Source organism: Lissotriton vulgaris, unplaced genomic scaffold, assembly GCF_964263255.1.
Source record: "Lissotriton vulgaris unplaced genomic scaffold, aLisVul1.2 SCAFFOLD_1007, whole genome shotgun sequence".
Classification (NCBI taxonomy): domain Eukaryota; kingdom Metazoa; phylum Chordata; class Amphibia; order Caudata; family Salamandridae; genus Lissotriton; species Lissotriton vulgaris.
In genome coordinates, this window is record NW_028253487.1 from 80,696 (window position 1) to 96,986 (window position 16,291).

The 16,291-nt window shown below is 43.8% G+C and overlaps 1 protein-coding gene across 1 annotated transcript in view; it reads right to left on the reverse strand.

Annotated features, from left to right (window-relative positions):
• Positions 1 to 6,511: 6,511 nt before the first annotated feature.
• Positions 6,512 to 16,291, reverse strand: part of LOC147660950 (pannexin-1-like) — a 150,415-nt gene continuing 140,635 nt past the window's right edge. The window contains exon 5 of the mRNA XM_086951412.1: positions 6,512 to 11,031. Within this exon, the coding sequence (XP_086807538.1) occupies positions 10,952 to 11,031 (80 nt within the window). The 3' untranslated portion in view covers positions 6,512 to 10,951. The remainder of the gene's footprint in view (positions 11,032 to 16,291) is intronic.

Here is a 16,291-nt window from a genome sequence, read left to right on the forward strand (position 1 = left end):
CTATTTCCTCAAACTTCCATCCCCCAAAACAACTGGGTATAAAATGAAATCCCAGAAAGTTTGCCTGCTTTAGTCGTGTGTGACAAACTTCTGTCTATCAAAGACAGCACAAAACGTAAATTGAACTCCTCATAACCAACCACCGCAATTCCCTAATTCTGTGATGAAGCATATCTAAAAAAATTCGGACCACGCCTGGGGGTAACTACGCTTTGTTGACGGAGCAAATGGACTGGTCCACCAATTCAGCAATCCTCCCTCCCCCAGGTCCCAGATCTCCGAAGGAATCACTGTTCTGCAGCTGTCCACACTTGGTGCCAAAGAACGAAAGGTCTGCCAATTAAAACGAGATAGAGCATCTGCTATGGAGTTATTGACACCCAGTATGTGCTGTGTTCTAAAGACAATGTTCCATTTAAGAGTTTGCAACATAAAGTAACGCAACAACTGCAACACACGCACATCTCTAGCTCTCTGCCAGTTGACTATATTTGCCACAGGCATATTGTCAATGTGAAAAAGGACACAGCGATCCCGAAATCTCCTCACCCCACACTCGGAGAGCCACCAGTAGAGGAAAAGAACTCTAGGAATGCAATACTACGGCCCTGATGTAAACGCTGCTGCGGCCAACGTGCAGCACAGCAACGTCCCTCCCAAAAAGAGCCCAAAACCTTGGGCTCCAGAGGCATCAGAAAATATTTTGAGCCTGCCAGACAGAGTCACCTTCTAGAAAATGTATAGAAAACTCCCTTAAAAGTCTCCAAAAACCGCAGCCAAATTACCAGGTCATCCTTCACAGCTTTAGTCAGCTTATACGATGATGGGGAAGTGAAGCTCCTGACATGGCAAACCCTAGCCGTCTGCAGAAAGTTCTACCTGCCCTCACAACTCTACAGGCAAAGTTCAAATAACCCAGCAAACGCTGCACTTGCCTGAGCTCGATTTTCTGCTTGCTAAGCACTTCACGCAAAAATGACCAGATTTCACTCACTTTATCGGGTGGCAAACGAGCCATCATGACCTCCGTGTCAATCTCTATTCCCAAGAATATCAAACGGGTAGTTGGTCCCTCAGTTTTACCTGGAGCCAAAGGCACCCCAAAGTCCTCAGCCATTACCTGGAAACACTCCAAAACCTTTCTACATTGACCAAGTTTTGCCAGACTAATGAACAGAAATCAAACAGATAATGGCAAACAGATGAATGACCAAATTTTTCCCACCAAACACCATTGTAGAAAACGTGCAAAATGTTTCAAACAAAGCACAGGAAATGGAGCAGCCCATAGGTAAAACACGATCCACATAGAAAGCATCCTCAAAAAACATCCCCAGCAGTTCGAAATCTAAGAGGTGAATTGGCAATAAGCGAAACGCCTCCCTGTACATCACATTTGGCCTATTCCGCCCCATCGCCTGCCAAACAAACTAAACGCAAGGTGTCGTCCACTGATGTAAACGAAACAGCTGCCTCTTCTAGTGAAATGAAATCATTTACTGACTGACCCTCTGGCCAGACAGATGATGTATCAATCGAAACTCACCCTTCGCTTATTTAGGAAATACCAACAAAGGAGAGACCATCAACTTAGTTAAAGGACACTGAGGGAAAGGTCCTGCTATTCTGTCCAATTGCAATTCCTTGTTCAATTTCAAACTTACAACCTGAGGTAAATCCTTATTTTAAGTTGTCCGCCCAATGTTGAGAACGAGGGCCTTGTTAACCAATGCGAAAACCTAGTTTAAAGCCCCAAAATAACTTAGAAAATTGTTGATTGGGGAAACACTGTGAGATTGGATGCCTACCCCCACATTGTGAACATTCGTGTGTATACTTACAAAATTGCCTGATGCAGGAACCGCGATTAAAGTTCCAACAAGCTCCTGCTGCAGGCAACTCTGCTCTTCCCAAGTAATACAGTAATGTTGGTGGTAGCGTTTCTCAATGAGAGAAAACGTCCGCACCTTCTGTTGGAGACTATTTCCTCTGGGCAGGTCGTGTGTGAAATATCAAGGGAAGAGGTGCACTGAGAACCTGGTAAGACACCCACCACCCGGGGTGTTACACAGAGCAACTTAATGCTCGTATCAATACTCAGAAGAAAACCAAGTTACACTAAGCACCCTCTTTGAAGTCCAATGTCAAGGAACAAACATTCTTTTTTGTTTCCAAATACAATATTATTATAGTTCTTTTTCACCAGTTTCAACAATCAGTTCATAAGTAATAGGGAAGCTTCAAAGCATGGATCCAAAACCGTATGTAGTTCTTTCAAGATCTTTATTTCAAACACATTAAAAAAAAATTTCCAGCTTTGCACTGCCGACACGTGTTTCGCCCTCTGGGGGCTTTTTCAAGGCAATCTAGATGTGGATGGGCAGGTCTTATTTCCGAAAGGTTCTTGTCAAATAGGCGAAGCAGGTATGATGTGGCAATATTAACAATCCTATTAGTTAAGATGCTGACAGTTACGCCGATATAGGTGTAAGTTCCAGCTTGATTGTCAAAAGGGTCGCGTAAGTCACTTTGTGGAGATCAGTTCTTTATATTCATGTAGTTTGGAGTCCCGTAGACCTTGATAAGTCTAGTTCGTTGAGCGTTGAGCTTATGAGGCACAGATCTCCACTGCTGAGCAGCTGGAAATTTTTTTTTAATGTGTTTGAAATAAAGATCTTGAAAGAACTACATACGGTTTTGGATCCATGCTTTGAAGCTTCCCTATTACTTATGAACTGATTGTTGAAACTGGTGAAAAAGAACTATAATATTAATATTGTATTTGGAAACAAAAAAGAATGTTTGTTCCTTGACATTGGACTTCAAAGAGGGTGCTTAGTGTAACTTGGTTTTCTTCTGAACTCTGCTCTTCCCACCCCGCCCGCCCCCATTTGAGCGGGACGTTGCAGAAAGGGCCGATAAGTTATAGGGAGGCCACTTGCCGTATGGATTGTTGTTGATGGCTGATGTACAGACATCCATTGTAGACAAAGCTCCTGGTCTACTCCCCCCCCCCCCCCCCCCCCAAGGTTTGTCATTGTAGAGACCTACCCTAGCCCGAAACTCCTCATCATAGTTGAGCCAAGAATAGCCACCCACCTGCAAATGCGCCTTCCTAAAGATGTCGATATATTTAAACATCGCCACCGCCCGGTCTGGAGACCTCTCACAATACACACTAGCGTAAATGAGGAAGGCACCCGTCCACTGTTCGATGTTCCTATTAACCTTAGGGCGGCTGGACAGTTCCCACTCTTCTTCTTTTGAACCTTCTTTGGCTTGAAGGTCTCTGTGGAAGAGCCAAAAAAACATCCACAAATTCATGGTTACAAATTTTCTGCCTAGTCTTGTCAAATAGATGAGTGCCTAACGGCATGGCCAATCCCATATATGGCAGTTTCGTCCGACTAGAACCCGAAACCAAACTCTGAGGTTTACGAACCACATTCATAACCGTACTTGAACTGCCTACCGGCACAACATTCCTATGTGGCACTGCCCATGACCTTGGAGTTACCTGAGAAACCGTGTCTGCAACCAATGTAACATTTGCACTCCCCTCGACACCACCCCTTTGAACGATATTATTGCCGCCCGACAAAGGTTGTGACCACGTAGCCCCACCCATTGGTCTTACCTGAAGGTAGCTGCGTAGCCAGTGTTTGAAACTCCTTAGGATCATCACGCCCACGATGTCTGCCACGATCTGTTGAGAAATCCGCTCCAGATCTCTGTAAAAACTAGCAGACGAGAATTGACCCCTTCCCCCATTCCCAACTCCTGGCTGACCAAAACAGGAGCCGCTTCTTGAAACAAAAATTCCACATTAGCATCAACCTTTTCTTTATCATTCCCATAATATGTAACATTTTCGACTCATACTGAAATTGCAATTAACATCACTGGTACTCTGCATTTCGCCATCACCAATACCACCATCATAATACTCCCAAGAGGTCACAGGTCCCCGCTGAGAGAACCCGGCCGTTACACCAAAATCCGCCAGAGATCCGCCTCGGGCATATTTTTTACTTACCAGAAGCCGCACCTTGCTTTGCCCTAGTCACAAAAGACACCTGAGAACCCGCACGAGCCCCAGGGTCCGCTAATGATTTCTTGTCGCTCCAGCCAGAAACCGCCGAAAACTTACCATGCACCGCCCCTGTGCTGTCCAGTTACCTCGTCCGTGGGCATGCTCGAGTGTTCAACCCACACCCATTGTCCACAACAAGGACCAAACGAAGAGTCAAAGTAACCTTGCGGATGGCCAAGCGGCTGTCTGGTTTCTGAAGAAACAGCTACCACATCTGCGTCATAAACATTTCCAATGGACTGCCCCTGGCCGAATTCCCACCAAAGGCTCTGGAACAATCCCTTGATCAAATATAATCCTTTCTTTCGTCAAATTGTCTGAAAAAATTCAAGTCAGCATTGCAACCACCTGCTCGCATTCAAAATGAAGACTTTTGTTGTGAGGGGCCTCTATCCTCAAGAGTCAGGACCGCCTGTCGAAAGGAAAACCCCTTGCTGACTCTCAGTACCGCCAAAGGAATGTGGGCCCGCCTGAAGAAAAACAAAGTCCACTGAGTTTCCTCCGTGCCCTTCATCCTATTCATCACTATCTGTGGAATAACCCACTAAAGCCATTTCCTGACCTTCCTCCACCAAATTTGGGGCTATGTCAATGTTAGCAGACGTTTTTTTTAATAGTTTTTTTGTGAAGGAAAAAACCTGTGTGGGAATCAGACCTGAAAAGGCTGCCTTCGCCTGTAAAAAGAACACACCTGCAGACCCACTGACCCTCATATCACCCACACGCTCCCCACTGTAGTCTTTTGCCCATGATCATAGTAGGAAACTGTGTGGAAGCTAAGGCCCTAACCCTGCCTTTCCCACCCTTGTGGAGAAGTGTGGCTCAATGGTTAGAGCGGCAGACCCTGATGCAGAGGTCTAGCCTGGGACCAGGGTTCAATTCCCCGTCTTGGGCTCAAATATTCCACGGACCTGATAATTCTCGCCTCGGTGCCTATTCCAATCATGGAGTCCCACCCTGCAACCCTGGGCAATAGCTTGCTTAATCTCCACAACGGCCCCCACAACGCTAAGGATGCCTGGCCTCCACCTTGGGGGTGCCCAGGAGTGGACGCCTCACAGGGAAAGCCAGGATGGGTTCCACAGCGGTATTCGTACAAGCGCCTTGAGACCATTGCGGCTGGAGTAGTGCGCTATACAAGTATCAATTTACATTTACCCTTTGCACCAGTCTTCTCGATATTACGAGGCGCTACAGTGCCTGTATGACTTCGAAACAAGTCCGGGGCAGAAGCAGAGAAAAATTGGACCCGCTTCCCCCTCACGCTCCTCACTGCAGAGCAAGCTCTCCGTGGCAGCAGGGGAAAACTATGGGCTGAAAAATCAATTTGCGAGGCGCGCCCAGCAGCTGGCAAGCAGGCCGCTATTGCCCGACTCACCCCTCTTGCCGCCACGCGCCTCGGATGTTTTGCCCCCTCACCGCATTCACGTGAAGCTCCTGAGCGTAGTAGGCCACTCCCTTCCAGCCTCTGACAGTGCCCGCACAGCGTCCCCCACGAACGGCGTCGTCCGTCATGTTCACTGCCTTCAAAAATAAAGCGACGAACAGCCTCTAGCCGAAATGCCCATAAATACCTCAGCGGACAGGAGAAACGGAGCAACACAAACAAACGTGCGCCATACCGCTCTCGCTCCTCCGATGACGTCACCCTCCAGGCACCACCACAAACCCACTAAACCCTCCATTTCGCTACCTTAGCCAATCGCGCTGCGTGGACTGTTCCACCGCACAAATTTTCCCAGGGGGACATCGGCTTGCTCCAAGTCCCCCCGGGACCCAATGGACAACCAATTGACCAGATAGAGCCAGAGGCTGAGCTGATTACAATGATGTCTCCTGGTGGAGCATTGCTACCTCTGCATTAACACAATAAAGGACCTTACATGTAACCCAGACTGTGGATAGCTTCTCCATGATCTACTCATGGACGTGGCAACTGAAGGCAACACGCCTGAAGATGCTGGTTGTGGTGCACAGGGGGTATTAAGGTTGACACACGCATCAGACCTGCCGCAGAGAAGTGACTTCTGTGGAATCCTACCTACATGTATATATTGGTTTAGAAAAAGAGAACTTTGGTATAGAAGAGTCTTTTTAGGGTTTAGAACAAGTCGAGTACTAAAACTATGTGGCAGCCCGAGAGAGAGTTGGGCAAATGCAGTATGAAGCACAGAGAGGAGTATACAGGGTTTCGACAACAGAGGAGAAGACGCCAAGTAGTTCGTAAAGTGAGATGAATAGGAAATGCGAGAAGGACGTTTCGGGTGATCTAGGGGCAAGTGAATTAGAAAGGGGCCAAGGAAACATGGAATGAATAATCCACACCATTTAGTGATATTATGCAAATACGGAACTGACTTGACAAGATAATTTGAAGAAAAGAAAAAAACTGTCACAATAAACCACACAAGGCATGGACACAGTTTGTGTAAATTCAGTTTATGGAAAAATTGAAACATAGTTACCATTTTTTAAGGGCTATGAATCAGATATACATACAATGTACAATGGTCACACTTGTCCATATTACAAAATATTTACCAACTGCAAAAATGTTCTTAATAACATGAACTTATTTACACCTATAATTAACAAAGGTCCAATCTGCAAAGTCGGACACAAGCAGTGAATGATCACCACCTACATACAGAGTGTGACTTTCACAAAGTGAACTGGTTCACTATCAGCAGGACAACTTTAGGAAGCAAGAAATGGGCCATCTGGACCAATGCAGCACAAGATGTGTCGGTTATTAAGACTTCAAACAATAAATACTATTAACAATTCCATAAGAGTATAGTAAAAGTCCTCTACACAATCATTTGTTTGTAGGTCAATTCACTTGCTATTGAAAGCTTTAATAAAGTTTTTCAAATTAACAAAATAAGCACATCGCATGATGAGGAGCTCACCTAGTGCAGGTTTTTCTTTTCCATTTTAATACTTTAAGTCCTGAATTTATTTTTGGTTAAAAATGACTACAAGTACCAGAATGCAAAAAAATAGCTGGAATATATGATTTACTCACACCAAAAAATTGGGAACTTAAAAGGGTGCAATGTGAGCAACACCTACAATAGGTATATGGTAGCGGGTACAAGTCTTTATGCGATATGAGCAATTCTCTTTATTGCAAAAGACAAGGCTGCTAAGATGCTCTTGTAAAATACCTCTAATACTTTATAACAGAGGTGAAAGAGGCAGCCATCAACAGCACCTTTTGCTGCAGATCGTAGAAGAAATGTACAGTAGTTAATGTCTCCATAATACTGAAGAGTGGAGAATTAAATGTTGCATGTCCACCAATTGCCAAGGAACCTTTTCAGTGTGTTTATCTTCCCCTGAAAGGTTAACTCACTACTCTGGCAAACGATGTTCTTAAAAACCATAGTACTCAATACTAAATAAATACTTCAAGCCTCAAAGGTGCAGTTAGGGGGCACTTTTATTAACGTTTCAAAAATTTTTTTTTTAACTTTAACACAAACTGAACAGAAACAAATGCTTTACATTACAATAAACCTAAAAACTGCTGACCATTTTCAGGTGCACTCTCTTTCCCTGACAATAAAAACCAAAGCACTAAAAAGTAAATATAAAAACTATAGTTTTTTTTTGTCAAGGACTGAAGAACAAAAATAATTGCATAAAAGATGATGCTTTAATTTTTTACAATTTAAAAGTGGCAGGCATACCAGAACTATATTAACCTTGTTGAATCTAGCTCTGAGTAGACCATTTATACATTCAAGTGATTCCTATCTACATTATTTGACACATACTCCAAACTTGTTTTCATTTAGGTCATCGTTTAGTAGGCCTCAAAACAAGACATTAAACAGAGTGCTTCTTTTTTACTCTAACAATAGTGCAAACTTAGGTGACAAGCCTGGCAATTTGTTGGTTAATGGCCCATTGCCTGCCTCATCAATGTTGCACAGTTTGTTTTTCAAACACTTTCCCCCTCATTTTACTGTCTTAAAACGCCTACATCCTGGAAGGATAACTGATACACATTACTTAGTGGCTCCTAACATTATCATGAGTAAATAATTACACTTTCACCCTACAGCTGTCACTGTTTGGCGAATCCGAAACGCTCCATTGATTGGATAAAAGACAAAACTGCTCTTCCTTTCACTGCAGACCTAACCTCAGTGGGGTAATCAAAATGATGAGGCCTCCCTGCAGGATCTGTAAAGAGGGCGGAGTATACCATATCTTATAGACATTCATTGACTTTGGGCTGAATGTAGCCCCCTTGAAGAGTAAGGGTGTTCCAGGGGCTGGCGAATCCGAAAAGCTCCATTGATTGGATACGGTTCATATGGCTTCGAGCATATGCTGACACATGGAGCTCTTGTTGGCCAACAGTTCCAGTTTGGCCAAACAATACATATCTACACAACATCTATGCTCAACTAGATTTAAACGGTCCTGGCAACTATATTTACATACAATATATAAACAATGTGCAAAGTTTATAAAGAGGAGAGTCCATGAAGAAGATCCTTGCTGATGAACGCAGAATGAGACAACACGAAGTGTAGAATGGGACTTCAAAATTTAATCCAGGCATATTTCAATCAGAAACTTCTCATATGACTGAAACATTTCTGTGTTCTGAAGCGGGTCGTTCACTCAACAGTCATCACATTTAAAATATTCAATAAATAAACAGATAAATTAGGCAAATGAGAAAATTATATGAAACTGCACATTTTCACATTGTATTTTCCTACATCCCGTGTTGCTGCTTCCCAGTAGCAAATGAAAACTGGTGCTATCCGTCCCGCCAGGAAATTGCAGTTCCAACCCCCCACAACATAATGATGGGTGAACATCTTAAGAAATAAGATCCGCCATGGACTGCTTTAAATATAAATATTCTGCTTACTTTTTTGTACCGAAGGTTTTTTTAAATAACACAAACTCCAAAGCATCCAACTGGTTTTAACATCAACAGGTTCTGCACTCACATCCTATTCATGCATGTCAAGCATTGGAGTCCTATTTTAAAGGGAGAGTGTATATGCCAAAATTATGCTGGGAGAAGTTTAACCGAGAGACAAAATCTATGCAATAGTTTAGCTGTGAGCTACTTTAAGATTACCTAGGTTCCTCTTCGGTATGAAAAAACTGAGATTTGCAGAAGTAAGCTCTACATCAGGAGTCACAGGATTAGCACTGGTGGAATTTAATGTTTGTATATTGAGGTTATAAAAACAAAAAATATGCCAATATGGTGTATTTTCCTAATTTGTAAATGTAGGAGCCTTAGCTGAGGTGTGGGAAGTGCTTAATTTGAGCCAGTGGTTTCCGGTGCTCAGCACCGGCACTTAATCATCAACACTGTCGCTTTTGATGAGCACCAGTTAGGCGCCGATTAATTTATAGGAAAATTAAGTGATTAGCCCAGAATCACAGGATGTTGACCAGACACTGAGAATCGAACCTGGTTCCTCAGCTCCTAAGTCAGCAGGTCTGACCATTATACCACATCATCTCCCCACTTTCATGCTTTCATGGTTAGTAGTTGGTTCCGTTTTAGGCGACGGTAACAGATGTAATGGGCTTGAGCAAGCTGCCTTTTAAGGAGAGCTCCAGCACTTAATATTATTATTATTTTTTTTTTTTACAAATTAACTACTTAGTATGGGGGTTCTGATGTAGGCCATCACATGTAATCCAGGAAAAACCGACCAACCATTTTTGAGAATTAACTCGATAACAGAAGCGTCTACTACTTTTTGAGTGTCAACCTTTAGTGCAGGTCGATTCCTTTTTGGCAGTGTCAGAAAACTGGAAGGTTAAATATATTTCTATAAATATATGTAGTTAAGTTTGCATGCACATAAAGGTGCTGTACTGCTACTGACACCTACGAATATAAAAATATTATTTGGCAATACAAAGTTTGTTACACATCTTTACCCGATGCAGAAATATTTCAAGTACTGTACCAGGGATTATGTGCACATCCATTCAAAGTAAACAAGAGTGGTAGTACTATGCCCCGCTCATCACTGCAGCATACACCATCCAGTGCTACTTGCAATGGTGTCAACAAGTACTACAGCTGAAGTATGCCAGATGATTTCCTACTTGTATCACGAGTCGATATACCAATGATACGTCCTTAATCCCCCCCCACAATGATCGCAAACTTGCTCTTGCTAGGAGACTATCTCACGTGTCCCCGTGTTCTGCATCTCTCCCTCATGAAACTATGGTCTCAGGTGTAGCGAGGTCACCCAACCTACCAAAGAGTCGTCTCACCACTCGAAAAACATTTTAGCTACATTTACTGTAGACTGCATGTTTTCAACCTACATTACACTAAAAGTAGAAAGCAACACCGTTTTGTGTTTCAAACGTAACCATTAAAAAAAGCCTGAAAACACATGCTGCCCCAGAATACTGCCTATCAGAGAGAACTGTACCTAGACATAAAAGGTCAATCTAACAGCAAAGATGGAACAGATGTGAAGTCACTGGAGATGCACTGCTGATAAAATGTTATTTTAACAAGCAGGAAAATAAAATATACAACGATGCATATTTTAAAAGGCCTGTCCTATAACAGATGGCATGAGCTATCATAAAAACCAAAAATCCAATTTTTAAGAATCTTGTATAGCCTTCAGCGATGGATACTGGGTGAATTAAGACAGTGTGCAGCGTTTTGACTTGTAGGCAGACCAGGTTCCTATGACACGAGTGGTCCTAGCCACCCACAGTAATACTCAAGCTGTCCATTAATAAGGACGTTGAATCAAATACTTTCAGCAGGTCAACAGCAGTGCATAGGGTCCATCCTATGGTGGCCAGTAAAGTTCAAGTCTAATGAAGGAGAGGTCAACAAGAAGAATCTACAAGCCTCTGGCGAACCGTTTTATCTTCTTTGGAAGTCTGCACATCATTGGCTTTGGACACATCTGCAAAGGAAAAGAAAGGCAAAGTTAACTCAGTTTGCGAAATAAAGATATAAACAATAGCTTGTTATAATGACTTATTTCCATGCTTTCGGTGAGGAATTTGAGGAGTACCGTAGCCTTGACATCTGATGGACGATTTAAGAAACCTACCTGCCATTTTAGTTCAAAGGTCATCTAACCTTCACATTACTTTTTCTTATTCTCCTATTTATAGAGAGGAGGGACACAAGGAGCTGATTATTAGGTCTAATGACCCTTGCTCCCGAGAAGTAACCAGTACACAAATGGAGTCACTGTTCCTTGTAGCGGAAGAAAGAGGAAGTAACTATTGTCGAGTGCTACTCTATTCTGTGGGGGCAGTGTACCCTCATCAGAATGCCCTCACACACCCAAAGGATGTCATGCTGCATCATTTGGGCTTTGCGCCTCGTCAGAACATTTGCTCAGCTGCAGAGAAATAGTTGATGTTGGTAAATGATCAAAAGTAAGTACAGAAAATTACAAAACGTCACTTTTTCCTAATACATTGCTTGCAGGTGAGTAGACGGTACCCCTCTCCCCAGTGCCAATTTCTTTTAGCATTATTAACAAATCTCATGATGTTTCCACATCCAACCCCGGCTTTCCCTCCCCAAAATGAATCGTCAGTATCCTGTATATGCCACCCACCGGCTCCAGACCTTTTTCAATTTCCATGGGAATCCCTGACTCTGATACATCACCTTTTCGGCTGCACAATATTCTCCCAGTACTGTTGGTTTCTGGGACAGGCCCATACAATGTGGAAGAAGGAACTCACTTTCTGACAACCCCTGCCACACTGGTCTGAGTTGCTATGTCCCAGCCTCTGCATGAGTACTCTAGAGTAGGATCTGTGAAGGATACAAAGCTATATATGGTGAAAGGGCACCCAAATAGCTACCACTCTGGGACTCTGACTCACCTACACCCAATCATCATCTTCCAACATTCCTGCATTAGCTTCGCATACCTCCCACAGGTTCCCTAAGGGGTCCGAAATGTTGTTCATAAGTTTAGGAGGTTGCTTTATGCGTCATTGGGTCTAACAATGGCCTATTTTGTAAGGGAGTGTGTTCCAGCAGCTGTACCCCTCAAGGATGTGACTGCAAGCGCTTGACTCAGCTGCAGATAACAAAACTTTTCTGCTTCGGTCATCTGGTATTCTGCCTTCAGGTCATCAAAAGAAATTATTGCTTGACTCCAGATCTGCCCAAGGTAATCTATAACCAGGAGTCGCCATTTATGGAATCCTGCAGATTCCCCACTTCCTTTCGTAGGTCGCTATCCCACAGCAGGGTTTTCTCCGCTAGTTTTCCTTCTCATCCAAGAAATTTAGTGGCCTCCCGCCATGCACAAACTCTTGCTTGTGTGTGTGTAATGGTAACTGCTGTTGCAGCCTTTTACACTATAGCACCACAGAATATCCTCGGCGTCCCATCGAGAAATGGTCCATTCTAAAGGCTGGTTCCTCCCTAGCTGCTAATACCCAATCATTAATTGTATTCAGCTGAGCAGCCCAGTAGTATTTTCTTATGTCGGGGATTGCAGGCTCCCTTCGAATACTCCTTACAGAAATCTACTTAGTGCACTCTCCATCCCAAAGTAGCTTTTCTCATTTCAGTTTCTACTTTGCGGAAGAAATCAAGTGGTATCCTGTTGTGGGTGTTCTGCGGTACATATAGCTTGTGTGACAATGTCATTGTTTTGAATAAGACAGCCCTGCGCATCAAAGACACCAGCAGTTTTCTCCAGTGTGTCGGGTCCCTTCGCAACCTTTCCAGCTGCTGGAGTAAAGTTCCTCAAGATATGTATGCCAAGGTATTCAAACATCTCTTATTAACAGAGGGATTCTACCAGCTGGCAGAGATGAGGCAATCCCAGACAGAAGAAACTTATCCAAATTAAATTTGGTACCCTGAATAGCTGCCAAATAAATGGACTATTTGAAGTAGTCTGTTGACAGTGAAGTGGGGGCGTGTAGCATATACCAATATGTCACTGGCATTCTGAGATATGAGCTCCCCCCAGTCACCTTCACCCATGATACCCAACACCAGCAGGTATTGACAGATCCAGGCAGCCAAGGACTCAAGCTCTAGAGCAAAAAGCATAGGAGACAGCAGACACCCTTGTCTCATGCCCTTGTGTATGGTAAAATAGCGGGGTATCATACCATTCACCCACTCCCTCATCAAGGGTTTTGTATAAAGGAGCTTTACCCATATGCAAAAAAATGGACCAAAGCCTAAACTTTCTAGAACAGAAAACAAGTAGCTCCATTCAAAGCTGTTGAATGCAATTTGTTCATCCAGCTATAGCAATTCGGCCTCCTCCTCCTGTCTATTTTGGGTCATGTGTATAACTCAATATAGGCATCTCAGATTCAATCTGGTGCTTCTATGTGGCATAAAACTGGACTATCGGGATGTACCATGGATGTTATCACTCTACGATGCCTGGTCGCAAGAGCTTTTGCCAGTACTTTGTCCTCCAAGTTCAGTATCAAGACTGGCCGATATAAGCTGCATCCCTCAGGGCCTTAACTTTCTTGGGAATGACTACTGTTGTGGCTAGCAGTTGGTCCTGAGGGAGACAGCCTGGAACATGTTAAGCATGTTTTGTGCCACCATGTCTGACATGCTCTTATATAATTCTGCCAGGAGGCTGTTAGGCCGCGCAGCCTTACCAGATTGTAAATATCAGATTGCTCCTTCTACATCTTCAATTGTTAAATCTTGTTCCAACTCATTCCGATAGTCATTCAATAAAGTCGGAAGGAGGACATCCCCGAGAGTTTGGTGCAGTACCTCCCTGCTCTAGTAGATGTAGCAGTATTTAGTGATTCCTAGTAGTCAGCATACACTTCTGCGATTCCTTGACCAGTCGTATGTACAGTCCTGTTCGATGCATGAATTTTCAAGAGACAGTTTCTTTCCCTATCTCTTTTCTCTACCAGGGCACTATTTTGTTGCCTTATCACTAACATCGTAGAGTCGCCTCTGCGACGGTCTGGCCTGTGCCCGAGTTGTATTATCGGGTTTATCAAGCTAGTTGATACCATTTGTAGTTGTCTCTTCCCAACACCCTACATATGAGATTGGTCACATGCATATTCATAGCAGAAAACACTCACCTAGCTGGTTTATCTTAACCGTTTTTCCAAGTGTGCATTCTTTGAAAAAATCCTTTGTTGCATATGTTTCCTACAGGTTGCCGTCAGTCAATCCTTCACACTCCGACATCCCCATGGATCTCTGGATGGTTTTGTATGTCATGAATATGTTTTGTTGTCTTTTGAGTTGAGTGCTTATTGAACAGCAGCTCTCATACAGGTCCCGAAAACACCTTTTTGTGTCATGGGCTGAAACATATTGATCTTTATGTGGCACTAAAGCAGGTTGAATCTCTCCCCACAATGCTATGTTGTTTTTTTAGATCAAACCTAGCATGCCCGGTCTCTTGACCTGCTGTATTCAGGCTTTGCGCTTACAGCCAGCCTTCAGGGTCTGATCTGCTTTTTTCAGTGTCCTTAAAAAAACATTGCTTCTTATTGGGTAATGGTTCTTGCTTGTCCCACCTTTTTTCTCAATTGTTGACTCCCATGGATCAACCCTAGGACATGTCCTCTCCCATTTCTGCTATTGTATGTCCTGTCTTTGGAACGTTTTTTTTTATTTTACATTCACGCCAAGAACTTCCAGCTCGACACTCCATGATGCCATGCTTTATCTTTAAGTATGGCGGCAGAGCATTTCTTGTGTTCTGCATGGCACAGCTCGTTTGGAAGACTGTGGTTCTTTGCTTCCCGACTGGTTTTGTGTAGTAGTTGGTGATTTGCGTATGCAGCTAGGCCTTTGATCAGTCTGCTCCATTTGCTTACTGATTACCAAGCTCCAGGAATCGAGTCACAGCAAATCTAACATGGCTCCCCCATCATGCACTCCCTTGCTGGGACTCCCTGAAATCCTACTGTACCTGTTGCTTGGGTGTGAACACCGTATGCAGGTGAACGGCAAGTTAACATTGGCGTGATGCAGTGACGCCAGTTTGTATCAAATCAGCAGGTTTTAAAACACCCAGTCAGTGTCAGAAAAGCTCGGCTCCCATCCAACATGTGATGTTTAGTGTCCACTGGAGACAGGACCAGGACCACCAGCGTACGTGGGGGATGAGCCGGGCTTACTCTGCCCCCTAGCTGAACGACTCTCGAATGAGAAACCCAAATGTTGATGCACCCGCCCCTTGCGTTTCTGCCATCATCACCTGGTTTCACAGCTTTCCTACCGCTGGCAGAATGACCGCATCCAACACCGCTTCCCAAGCTAAAAACAATTGGCCTTCCAGCGGTTAACATAACAGTTCCACCAGAAGAACACTACAGCAACACTACTCTGCCCTTTCAACTCATAAGATGCGTCAAAGCAGACTTGCAAGCTATCCCTGGCAATGCCCTGTCCACAGGCAGACTGGGGTGGCCTGGAGGTGACCGGAAACACAATGAGGACTTCAGTCGCAGTTCGGGGCTTTTGCTGCACAGCCAGCCTCTCACTTACCGTGCCCCGTTTGTGCTGCAGTGATGTGAGTAGAGCCTTGACAGAACGACAGAAATTACAAGTAGGTTTCGATTACTCTAAGTGGGTTAACTATTTGGTGTCACTAAATGCCCGGAACCTTTCCCATCTCAAAGTATGCACAAATTAATCGAGTTGTGCGATTCCCCCGCTGAAGTGTTTTTCAAGAGTTTTTACTTTACTAATGGAGAGTGATTTTGCACTGTGAAACACGTACCACGTGTACATGCTTTTCATTGGAGCTGTCGTTACATGAGACCTTTGGATTTTACTGAAATTCTATCTATAATAAAAATTATACAATAAAAATGTATCGGTTTACAAATTCACAGGTGCACAATCTGCAAACACAATCCAATGCAGCACCGGCCACCTGGTTTTATAATGCTCAGCAGCGCTATATATGCAGATGTTTATTCGGTTTGAGCTCTCGCACCGTCTCTCCATTCACCCCTCACCTCCTCCTTCTACTTCTCTTCTTCCTCTTTCTCATAATGTCTCCCTTTCTCTCTGGCTCCTGCCAAGTGTGCTGTGACCTTCTGTGTCTGACCAAGAAGTATTTCCATTAAGTCAGAGGCCAAGAATGCGGACTACTTCCAAACCACTCCTCACTCTCTCCTCTCCCTTTATGCACCAACTCCCACAGCTCTCTCTTTCGTCCATTCTGA